Source organism: Vombatus ursinus, unplaced genomic scaffold (genome assembly GCF_900497805.2).
Source record: "Vombatus ursinus unplaced genomic scaffold, bare-nosed wombat genome assembly UNPS02014773.1, whole genome shotgun sequence".
In the NCBI taxonomy this organism is placed as follows: domain Eukaryota; kingdom Metazoa; phylum Chordata; class Mammalia; order Diprotodontia; family Vombatidae; genus Vombatus; species Vombatus ursinus.
In genome coordinates this window covers 1969119-1981764 of record NW_020954551.1, presented here as the reverse complement: position 1 = coordinate 1981764, position 12646 = coordinate 1969119, and the positions used below count along the sequence as shown (strand labels likewise).

At 37.2% G+C, this 12646-nt stretch overlaps 1 protein-coding gene across 1 annotated transcript in view; it reads left to right on the top strand.

Moving 5' to 3' along the window:
- LOC114044279 (probable C-mannosyltransferase DPY19L2) overlaps positions 1-12646 on the top strand; it is a 152635-nt gene that overhangs the window by 120889 nt on the left and 19100 nt on the right. The window contains exon 17 of the mRNA XM_027863667.1: positions 1333-1378. Coding sequence (XP_027719468.1) covers positions 1333-1378 — 46 coding nt within the window. The remainder of the gene's footprint in view (positions 1-1332; positions 1379-12646) is intronic.

The window sequence follows — 12646 nt, the reverse complement described above, 5'->3', positions numbered from 1 at the left end:
CTTGTTCTGTTTAGCTCTAGAAAGCAAAACCAGGGTGATGAGGAGAAGGTGCAAAATGTAAATTCAGGCTTAACGTCAGGAAAAAAGCTTCCTAAGAATTACAGCTGTCCCGGAGTGAAACAGGCTGCCTCATGTAGTGGGAGCTGACCCCTCGATGGAGGTCTTCGAGGCCAAATGACTGCATGTTGTATGTTCTGCTGGAGATTCCTCTACTGGAGTTGTACTAAATGGCCTTGAGCTCCCTTACAGTTTTCAAATTCTGTGATTGTGAGAGTTGCCTGAGACTCTGAGATGTTCAGGGACTTGTCCATGGTCCAGTATCAGAGGCATAATTTTAATCCTGATTTTCTGAACCCCCAAGTCTAATACTTTATTATCTTTGTTGCATTGTCTGTCATTTGACTTGCCTCTGAGGGGACTATATGTACTTGACTTCTATTTCAAGACCAAAAGTGCTATGTTGGTTTGAGCCCAAGAAGGATTCAAATCCTCAATCTGTTAACTTACCTGTTAGGGTATAATTAGGCAGTTCACTTAATGTCATTAGGTTATAGTTCTTCATCTGTAAAAAGAAGAGGTTGAACTAGTTAGAATCTGAAGTCTCTTCTAACTCTAAATAGATGATCTTACTGTCCCAAGGAAAGATCATTTCCAGAAAGAGCATCTGGGGAGGCTTTCTGGAGGATGTGACAATTTATAAGGAACTTATGTTTTGTATTTGTCTGGTTAAAAGATTTTGGAACAGTATAGTCCTCCACAGAGAATATATGTGATCATTTCCTTAACAACTTGTTTCTAAATATTATTCCTTTTAATTGATCCTCATATTAAGTTTATTAATTACTTATATTAAACTATAACTAGTGTGTAAGTAATACATTGAAGATAGGCTTTCAAAAGCCTAAAATATGTATTACTTGTTTTAAGGAGAGTCAACTTAAGTCTCAACTGTGCCTCTCCCCAGAGCAAGAAATATTTTTCAGTATAAAGTGGGGCCAACAGGGGCATTTTCATCTTCCTTAAGCCTAGCCTAAACTGGGGCAGAGGTACTGTCTGACTTAGAAGTTCTTGCTTGTAAAGTATCTCTAACTGTAATCTAAGCATTTTTCATAGACTTCTTTTGAAAATTCTTTCTATTCCCTATAGTCTTCCAGAAACAAGTAAATACTTCTCTGCTTAATATGCCTTGATTAAACAAATTTTAAATATGCTCATTTAAGTTACTGTAATTATTAATTTTGTAACCTGTTTATTAGAACTTTTTTGGCTGAGCTTGTTTGCTGATGGGTACTTTAAAAATTGAATAAATGGAATGTATTCTTCTAATTCCAGAAATCACGTTGACCGGGATGAGTCACAGAATCCACCCACAATTCTGGTAGGCTTCTCTGCATTAGGTTCTGTCTAGGCTAGGATAAAGCTTAAGAGCAAAAGTGGGAAGGGGGAAGAGATGATAATAATGAGCTGTCCTTTAGAGGATACCATTGACTTTCTGTCATTAGCTATGCTTGACTCTATCTTTCCAATAAGGGTAATGTATTTGCATTGATCTCTTGAGACCCTTTTACCTGCTTCTTGAGAGTTTTTGAGCAGTAGGTTAAGAGGACAAGTGCAATCAGTGACCATGGAATGGAATGAAATAAACTGGCTTATATGTGGCTTGACTTCATGATATTTTAGCACTTGAAATAACCAGCCCAGAACCAGGGCTTGGAAACTGTGACACTAAGGATTGATGACATTCTTTTTCACATGACAATAAGTGCAATTTTCTCCAGTCTATCAATTAAGAAAATTTTATGGAGCACCTACTATTTTTTATACTACGATACATTATATTAGCCACTTTAGGGATATAAAAATTAGTATAGCACACCATTTCGTACAAATTCCCGATCTTTTTGGGAAAGCAGAACGTACACAATTGAAACACTTAAGAAAACAGTACTATGTAAAAATTTACATTATGTAAATATAGTTTAAATCATACATGTACATACATATAAATATATATACATATAAATATATGTTTATAATTTACATGTGTATATAATTGTGTGCTACCCAATTATGATAGGTAATAAATGTAATAGGAGTTCAAAGAAGGAAAGTAAGTGTGATTGGAGGGTAATATCATAAGATAGTGAACTTATATATTACTGAAAAAGAGAGTCATCATTTGTTTAGGGAGGTGAGTAGTTTTTAACTGAATGGCAATAGGTAATGCCTTACAGAACTTGCAGCTGCCTGTCATGGGGACAGGTGGTCATTTTAAATGCAAATCTTTTGAGCTACAGTCTAAAATTCATCCCCATAGAAGTTCTACCCCAGTCTTGCATCATGGTGGAGTTAAAATATCTTTTTGACTGAGAGATCCCATTGGTAGTCCAGTCAGTCATTGCAGAAGATTTTATTAAATGCCTGTGGTACTCGTAGACTCTGTGTACCAAATACTGGGGAAACAAATGCAGAACTAAAAGCAGCGCCACATCTATAGTAACACTTTTGAGTAACAAAGAAATGGAAACAAAGTAGACGCCTATTTAAATACTCTGTGGTGAGTATCGCTGTGCAGTAAGAAATGACAAAGGTGAAGAATTCAGAAAAACATGGAGGATGTATACGAATTACCATAGAGCGCAGTGTGCGGGACGACGAGAGACTCAGTGAGCAACAGCAGTGTAAATGAAGTCATGTGAGCAGTAAAATAAGCCTAAACACTAATCTTGATGGCCAAGCGTGATTCTGGAAGAAAGTGGAGGAAATGTTCCTGCCTCCTCTTATTGCTGGCTTGAAGGACTTTGAGTGTGAGATACTGCATCTCATGTCACATGCTAGGTGGGGGAGTGGAGAGAGATATTTCCAAACAAACTTTATGTAGGAACAAAAGCATATATGAAAAAGAGTGTCCTGTAAACCCAGGGTAACCAGACTGTCAAGTAAATCAGAGAAAAGTTGTAGATACAGTTTACCTAGATTTTAGCAAAGCATTTGACAAAGTGTGTCATGCTGTTCTTGTGAACAAGCTGGAGAGATGTGAGCTAAATGAGGATAAAAATTAGATGGATCTGAAACTGGTAGAATGTCTGGACTCAAAGAATAGTCATTAATGGTTCTATGTAGTTGATATTAGACAGAGATCTCTATTGAAATATTCCCTGCTCCACTATGCTCTTTAACATTTTTATCAATAACTTGGATAAAGGTAAAGATGGCCTTGTTATCAAAATTGCAGATGTCACAAATTGAAGAGATGTAGTATATGCACTGGACTGCAGAATCAGGTTCCCAAAATATCTTTGTAGGTATAGAAAATTTGATTCAGTTTATCAAAATGAAATTTAATATGGGTATTGTGGTAAGTATTGCTGTGCATTGTTTTATACTTGGTTTTAAGAAATATACTTTAAGAAATATACTTCACAAGAACTAGATATGAGGGAAAGGTATCGTTACATGGTTGTTTGTCTGAGGAAGGTCTCAGAGTATTTGTTGACTGCAAACTCAGTATGGATTAACAGTGTAATGTAGTAGCCCAAAAATGACATGCAGTCTTGGACTGTGTTAAGAAAGGCAGACCTTAACAAAAAAAAAAAAAAAAAAAAAAGGGCAGACCTTCCAGGAGTAGAGATGATAGTGCTGCTATAACCTGCCATGGTCAGATCACATGTAGGCATTGTACATAAGGACTTCAATTTATATGTCTGCTCAAATACATATGCTTCACAGTTCATGGACCTCATCTCCCAGGTCTGCATCTTCAGTTTATTGCAACCATGCACAGGGATGGTGTTATCATTACCTAACACACTACTGTCATTATTCTTGTATACACCCATCTGATCAGAGTCTCTTTTCATGCTTCACTCCTCCTAAACTTGTCTTTGCTCACAACCTCCAGTTCCTTCACCCTTCTTTGCTTTCCCAGACCATTCATTATCCTGTTCTGGGCTTACTTTCCCTCCTTCAAAATTTTAGGCCAAATTCAACCAGTTCAACTTTACACTCTCCTCTCCCTGGAGTTCTTTGTACCTTTGTACATTCATTCCTCTAGAACTTTGCTGACAGCTTCACTTTCTATTCCTACCTGTAGCCTGCTGAATAGGAATGAAAAAGTCACACAGCTGTGCTAATTGGGTCCATTCTAAAGCTATCTTTTGTAATTTAGACTTAGCCCTCACTGCTAAGTGCCAGTTTGTTTACCCTTTATGAATGGACTTTCTCCCTTCTGTCATTATTTGATCCAAAGCTTTTCTTCTCTCTCCAAGCTACCTAACCTACCCCATCTCCCTGGCTCTGAACAGATACCTTCACTCCAAAATTGAGGTCATCCATTGTAAACCCATTATCTTCAATCCTATATTCTAAATCACCGCTACATCACTCCCTACTGTTTTGCCATGGTCTCCAAAGAAGAAATGGCCTTTTCTCTTAAATTCCATCACCTCTTCTCCTTGTATCCTCAATCCTTTCACTTTCCTATTTCCTCTGGGTTATTGTGCCTTCTCATCCTTTCTCTCTGATTCTTAATCTCCTTATCTATTTGTGTCTTCCTTACTGTGTACAAACATGCCTGTATCTCCTTCATTTTTAAAAACACAACAGTACAGAGCAAAAGAAACAAAGAACCTTGACTTCCACTTCATGGAGCTCAGATGAAGGAGTAAGAAGTTAGTTACTCTCACCCTCCCTCATTGACCAGAAAGCCCAGAAAATATCGACCTAGGAAAAACCCTGAGCCAGCAAAAAGATAAGGCACAGCAGTCTTGTACCCCAGGAAGTTTGGGGGATTAATGGGAAAGGCCCTGGGGGAGGGGGAGCAGTACAGAACTGGAGGTGTCCAAGCAAGCCCCATCTCAGCATACAAGGAGGAGCTCCTGAGACCCAGGTTGGTGGAACAGGCAAGTGCCAACACCAGGACCCCCCCGCCAGAGACTCAATACAGGCAGAGGAACCAGTAGACACACCAGCTCACAAAACCACCACAGACTACAGCATTCTCCAGCAGTGAAATCACCGTGCCTCAATACAACTCTAGGATGCACAACTCCAGAAGGCAAAGCTCCAGGCTGACAGACCTCCATCAACAACGAAACATCCTTGTACAAGGCCCAGGCCAGCAGGAGCCAAACATTCAAGTGTAAGGCCCTGATGAGCAGGAAAAGAAACTTGGGTAAAAAAAAATATAGGCAAACACTATGAACAAAAAGCAGAAATGGAAAATGACCATAGATTCTTATTTTGGGGAAAGGGAAGATTAAGGCACAAATTCAGAAGAGGACAACATTGTCAATATACCCACATCTGAAACCTCAAAGAGGAGTATAAACTGATCCAAAGCTCAAAAAGCCACCTTAAAGAGCTCAAGAAGGATTTTAAAAGTCAAATAAGAGAGATGGAAGAAAAATTGGGAAAAGAAATGAGAGGTATGCAAGAGAGAGTCAATAGCTTGGAAAAGGAAGGACAAAAATTAGCTAGAAAAAAAGTCCTTAAAAAGTAAAATGGGCCAAAAAGAAAAGGAGATACAAAATCTAATAGAAGAAAACAACTCGTTAAAAATTAGAATGGGGCAAGCGGAATCTAGTGACTATATGAGAGAGCAAGAATCAGTAAAACAGAAATTTAAAAAAATGAAAAAAATAGAAAGCATAAAATACCTCATTGGTAAAACAGCTGACCTGGAAAATAGATCCAGGAGAGACAATTTAAAAATTATTGGTCAACCTGAAAACCATGATGAAAAAAAGAGCCTGGACAACATCCTTTAGGAAATTATCAAAGAAAACTCCCTTGAGGTCCTAGAACCAGAGGAAAGTAAATTAGTCAACCAAAGAATTCACCAGTCACTTCCTGAAAGAGACGCCAAATTGAAAGCACCAAGGAATATTGTAGCCAAATTTCAAAATTACCAGATCAAAGAGAAAATATTATGAGTAGCCAGAAACAAACAATTTAAATATCATGGAACCACCATCATGATTATGCAGGATATTGCAACTTCTACATTAAAAGATTGGAGGGCAAGGCATACAATTTTTTGTAAGGCAAAGGAGCTTGTATTACAACCAAGGATCAACTCCCCAGTGAAACTGAGCATAAACTTTTAGGGGAGGAGATGGATATTCATCCAAATAGGGGACTTCCAAATCTTCCTGATGAAAAGACCAGAGCTCAACAGGAAATTTGATCTTCAAATATAAGACTCAAGAGAGCCATAAATAAGTAAACAAGAAAGAAAAAAACATTAATAGGGCCCAACTGTTTACATCCCTACAAGGGAAGATGACACTTTTAACTCCTGAGAACTGTAATGTTGTTATGACATTTAAAAGAGGGTATACTTAGAGGGTGTTAGTTTCAGTTGACTTTGATGTGATGGTAAAAAAAAGTGGTAAAAAGGGATTGTACTGAGAGAAGAGGAAAGGAGGAGGCAGACAAGGATAAATTGCATCTTTTTATATAAAAAAGCACAAAAACCAAGTACGGTAGGGGGAAAGAAGGGAGGGAGGATGAGTGTTGTTTGAACCTTACTCTCATCAGATTTGGTTCAAGGAGGGAATAACATAGCCACGTATAGAAATCTAACTTACCTTATAGGAAGTAGGAGGAGAAAGGGGAAAGAAAAAGGAGGGGGTGAATAGAAGGGAGGGAAGAAGTAGAAAGGGCAAAGGGCAAGAAAAGGGAAGGAACTAATAGAAGGGAGGACAGACTGAGGGAGGTGGTAGTCGAAAGCAAACTACTGAGGAGGGAAAGGGAGAAAAAGAAAAAAAAGCATAAATGGGGTGAGGGGATAGGATGGAGAGGAAGACACATATAGTAATCATAACTGAATGTGAATGGGATGAACACTCCATAAAACAAAATGGATAGCAGAGTGGATCAAGAACCATAATCCTACAATATGTTGTTTACAAGAAACACATTTGAAGCAGAGGGATACACACAGAATAAAGGTAAAAGGCTGGAGCAGAATTTGTTATGCTTCAGCTGAAGTAAAAAAAGCAGGGGTAGCAATGCTGATCTCAGACAAAGCAAAAGCAAAAATAGATCTATTTAAAAGAGGTAAGGAAGGAAACTGCATCATGGTAAAAGGTACCATAGATAGTGAAGTAATATCATTACTAAACATATATGCACCAAGTGGTATAGCATCCAAATTCTTAAAGGAAAAATTAAAAGGAGATACAGGAAGAAATAGACAGCAAAACTATACTAGTGGGGGACCTCAACCTCTCCTTCTCAGAACTGGATAAAATCTAACCACAAAATAAACAACAAAGAAGTTAAGGAGATCAGTAGAGTCTTAGAAAAGTTAAAAATGGTTGACCTCTGGACAAAACTGAATGGGAACAGAAAGGAATATATCTTTTTTTCTTGGTGGTACATGGTACCTCTACAAAATGTACTAGGGCATAAAAACCTCACAATCCAACGCAGAAAGGCAAAAATATTAAATGTATCTTTTCCAGATCATGATGCAGTAAAAATTACATGTAATAAAGGACCACAGAAAGATAGACTAATCCTAAAGAACGAATGGGTCAAACAACAGATCATAGAAACAATTGACTTCATCCAAGAAAATGACAATAATGAGTCAACATACCAAAACTTATGGGATGCAGCAAAAGTGATCCTTAGAAGAAGTTGTATGTCTTTAAATGGTTACGTGAATAAAATAGAGAAAGAAGACATCAATGAATTAGGCATGCAACTAAAAAAGCTAGAAAAAGAACAAATTGAAAATCCCCAATTAAATACCAAATTAGAAATTCTGAAAATCAAAGGAGAAATTAATTTAAAAAAATTTTTTTTAGGCATTTGGGATTAAGTGACTTGCCCAGGGTCACACAGCTAGAAAGTGTCAAGTGTTTGGTCTGAGGCCAGATTTGAATTGAGGTCCTCCTGACTAAAGGGCTGGGGCTCTATCCACTGTGCCACCTAGCTGCCTCTAAAGGAGAGATTAATAAAGTTGAAATTAAGAAAACTGTTGAACTAATAAATAAAACTAAGAGCTGGTTTTATGAAAAAAAAACAATAAAATAGATAAACCTTTGATTGGTTTAATTAAAAAAAAATTTCCAGCATCAAAAATGAAAAGGGTGAATTCACCACCAATGAAGATGGAGAAAAAAATTAGGAGCTATTTTGCCTAACTATGCCAATAAATTGGACAATCAGTGAAGTGGATGAATATTTACAATATAAATTGCCCAGATTAACAGAAGAGGAAATAAAATACTTAGCCTTATTTCAGAAAAAGAAATTGAACAAGCCATCAATGAGCTCCCTAGGAAAAATCTTCAGGGCCAGAGAATTCTATCAACCATTTAAAGAACAACTGATTCCAATACTGTATAAACTATTTGAAAAAATAGATGAAGAAGTCCTACCAAATTCTTTTTGTGATAAAGATATGGTGCTGATACCTAAACCAGGAAGAGCCACAACGGAGAAAGAAAGTTATAGACTAATTTACCTAATGAACATAGATGCAAAAATGCTAAATAAAATATTAGCAAAGAGATTACAACAACTTATCTTGAGGATAATACACAATGACTAGGTAGCATTTTTACTAAGAGTGCAGGGCTGGTTCAATATTAGGAAAACTATCAGCATAATTGAACATATGAACAACAAAACTAACAAATCATATGACTGTCTCAATAGATGCAGACAAAGCATTTGACAAAATACAACACCTGTTTTTATTAAAAATGCTAGAAAGCATAGGAATAAATTAAAAAGTTTTTGTACAAATAAAGCCAATGCATCCAAGATTAGGAGGGAAGCAGGAAACTAGGAAAGAATTTTTACTACCAGTATCACTGATAAAGGCCTCATTTCTAAAATATATAGAAAACTGAGTCAGATTTATCAGAATACAGGTCATTCCCCAATTGATAAATGGTCAAAGGATAAGAATAGTCAGTTTTCAGAGGAAGAAACTAAAGCCATCTATAGGCATATGAAAAAATGGTCTAAATCACTGTTGATTATAGAAATGCAAATCAAAACTATTCTGAGGTACCACATCACAGCTATCAGATTGTCTAACATGACAAAACAGGACAATGATAAATGTTGGAGAAGATGTGGGAAAATTGGAACACTAATACGTTGATGGTGGAGTTGTGGAATGATCCAACCATTTTGGAGAGCAATTTGGAACTATGCCCAAAGAAGTACCCCTTCACCCAGCAATACCACTTCTAGGTCTGTATCCCAAAGAGATCATAAAAATGAGAAAAGGACCCATATGTACAAAAATATTTATAGCATCTCTTTTTGTGGTGGCAAAGAATTAAAAATTGAGGGGATGCCCATCATTTGGGAATAGCTGAACAAGTTGTGGTATATGAATGTAATGGAATACTGTTGTGCTATAAGAAATGATGGCAGGCAGACTTCAAAAAAAACCTGGGAAGATTTACATGAACTGATGCAGAGTGAAATGAGCAGAACAAGGAGAACATTGTACATAGCAACAGCCACATTGTGGGATGACTGACTTTGATAAACTTGTCTCTTCACAGCAATACAAGAATCTGAGACAACTCTAAAAGACTCACAATGGAAATTGCTATCCACGTCCAGAGAAAGAACTGTGGGGTCTGAATGCAGATGGAAGCATACTATTTGCTCTCCTTTTTCTTTGTTGTTTTGTTTTATTGCTGCTTATTGCTTCGTTCTCTTGGTTCCTCCCATTAGTTCTAATTGTTCTTTACATCATGACTAATGGGAAAAGATGTTTAACATGAATGTATATGTAGAGCTTATATCAGATTGTACGCTGTGTTAGGGTGGGGAGGATGTGGGATGGGGATAAAATTTAAAACTCAAAATCTTCTGGGAGTGAATGTTGGAAACTAAAAATAAACTAATTTTAAAAAAAAAAGAAAAAATTGAACGGGCCATAAATGAACTTCCTAAGAGAAAAGCACGAGGACCAAACAAGATTATCATCTAAGAGTGTTGTGACATCTTACAGAGGAGAATGTATTGAGATCATAGGTAACATCACGTGAAACAGTGAGAAGCGGTAGTGAGAAGAACAAGCTTAAAGAAATTCTAGCTTTCTGGTCGGCGGCAGCCATCAGGCAAGCTAAGCGTGAGCCAGGATGGGGGCCTACAAATACATCCAGGAGCTATGGAGGAAGAAGCAGTCAGATGTCATTTAGTTCCTCCTGCACGTGCGCTGCTGGCAGTACTGTCAGCTGTCCGGTCCGCATTGAGCCCTGTGGCCCACCAGACCCGACAAAGCTTGCAGACTGGAGTACGAGGCCAAACAAGGTTATGTCATCTACTGTATTCGTGTTCACAGTGGTGCATGAAAGCGTTCAGTTCCCAAGGGTGCAACCTATGGTAAACCTTTGCATCATGGTATCAATCAGCTGAAGTTTGCCAGGAGCCTTCAGTTGGTAGCAGAAGAACATGCTGGCTGCCACTGTGAGGCCCTAAGAGTCTTAAACTCCTACTGGATGGGTGAAGATTCAACCTACAAATTCTTTAAGGTTATTCTTATGAACCAATTCCGTAAAGCTATCAGATGAAATCCCAAACACTCAATGGAACACTAAGCCAGTGCACAAACACAGAGAGATGCGCAGCTTACCTCAGTTGGCTGGAAGAGCCAGGGTCTTGGAAAGGGTCACAAATTCCACCATACTATTGGAAGGTCTCGCTGTGCTGCTTGGAGAAGGCACAATACATTCCAGTGACATCAGTACTGCTAATTGGTGCACATTAATTTGTAAACTTCAGTGTTTAAGAAACAATATTTATGATGGGAAAAAAAAAAGAAAATCTAGTGAGAAATTTAACTAAGGAAATACTGAGTGAGGTCACTTAATGAACTGGGAAGGACAACAAATGGATGAAAAATGGAGATGACCAGTGAAGGAGCCACTACGTGTGGACTGTGATCTCAGAGTCCCTCTTGTGCTCCATGTTGAAGAGGAAGCAAGGATAGAAGCAGCTGCACAAGACCAAATATGCCCAGAGTGGATCTCTGCTGGAAGTGACATAGCTTTGAGCTCCTTAAGAGAGGGAAAGATACCAATGGCACGGACAAAGTGTGAGATCTTATAATTTTGTAAAGGGAACCAAGAGAATTAAAAAACCCAAACGTTTGAAAGCATAGGAATTTATCAAGCTTTCCTTAAAATTATAAGTAATATTACCTATTTTAAAAAGTAATCATGCTTTATTTTAACATTCATTTTTAAAAATTTTGAGTTCACATTTCCCTCCCTACAGTCCATCCCCTTTGGGAAGGCAAGTAATAGGATATCAATTATGTATGTGAAGTCATGCAAAACATAGAGTAATGTCTACCAAAAACCAAGCATTATCTGTAATAGAGATGAACTAAAAGTTGTTTCAGTAAGATCAGGGGTGAAGCAAGGTTGTCTGTTATGACTTATTATTTTGTATTGTATTAGAATGCTAGCTGTATCTATAAGACAAAAAAAAGAAACTCAAGGAATATACATAGGTAATAAGGAAACAAAATTGTTGCTTTTGCAGATTATATGATGACTTGTTAGAAAACCCTAGTCAGTTAAAAACGGGTTAAAATAAATAATTTCAAGCAAAGTTGTAGTAAGCCCACATAGTTTCTATATATTGCTGACAATCCAGCAGGAAGAGATAAAGATAATTGTTTTTAGTTATTTTTTATTTAAAATAACTGGATAGTAAAAGATACTTGGGAGTCTACTTGTCAAGAAACACACAGGAACTACGTGAACATAATTACGAAACACATCACAGAAATACAAATCTAAGCAATTGGAGAAATATTAATTGTTCATGGGTAGGCTGATCATAAAATGACAATACTACCTAAGGTAATATTCATATTCAGTACCATACCATTCAGACTACCAAAGAATTACTTTATAGAGCTCAGAAAAATGATAATAAAATTCATCTAGAGGAATAAAAGGTAAAGAACATAAAGGGAATAAGTGAAAAAAATTGCAAGCAAGGGAACCTTGCAGTACCAGATTTCAAACTATACTGCAAAATTGTTACAATCAAAACAGTTTGGTACTTGGCAAGAAATAAAGGTAGCTAAATGGGTCAGTGCGTAGAGTGCTGGGCCTAGAATCAGGAAGACCTGAGTTCAAATATGGCCTCAGACTAGCTGTGTGGGCAAGTCACTTAACTTCTGTTTGCCTTAATCCACTGCAGAAGGAAATGTCAAAGACACTCAAGTATCTTTGCCAAGAAGACTCCGTAGATACTGTTGTCCATGAGATCATGAGGAATTAGGCATGCCTGAGCAAGAAGAATAACAAATAAAGAGATTGGTACAGATTAGGTACATGATATCCAGAAGCAGATAAGAAACCTAGTGTTTGATAAACCCAAAGAGCCCAATCACTGGGGCAGAAATTCTTAAAATTGGAAGGTAGTCTGGGAAAAATACGTATAAAGCAACATCTCACCTGTATAAGAAGATAAACTCCAAATGGGTATGTGATTTAGACATAAAGAATGACATTATATGGATTGTAGAAGATACCATGACCCAATAAAATAGGTTCACTGGAGATGAAATGATAATTTTTGGTAATGTAAAATTGAAAAAAAAATTTGAACAAAACCAAGGCAGCTAAGATTAGAAGAAAAGTGG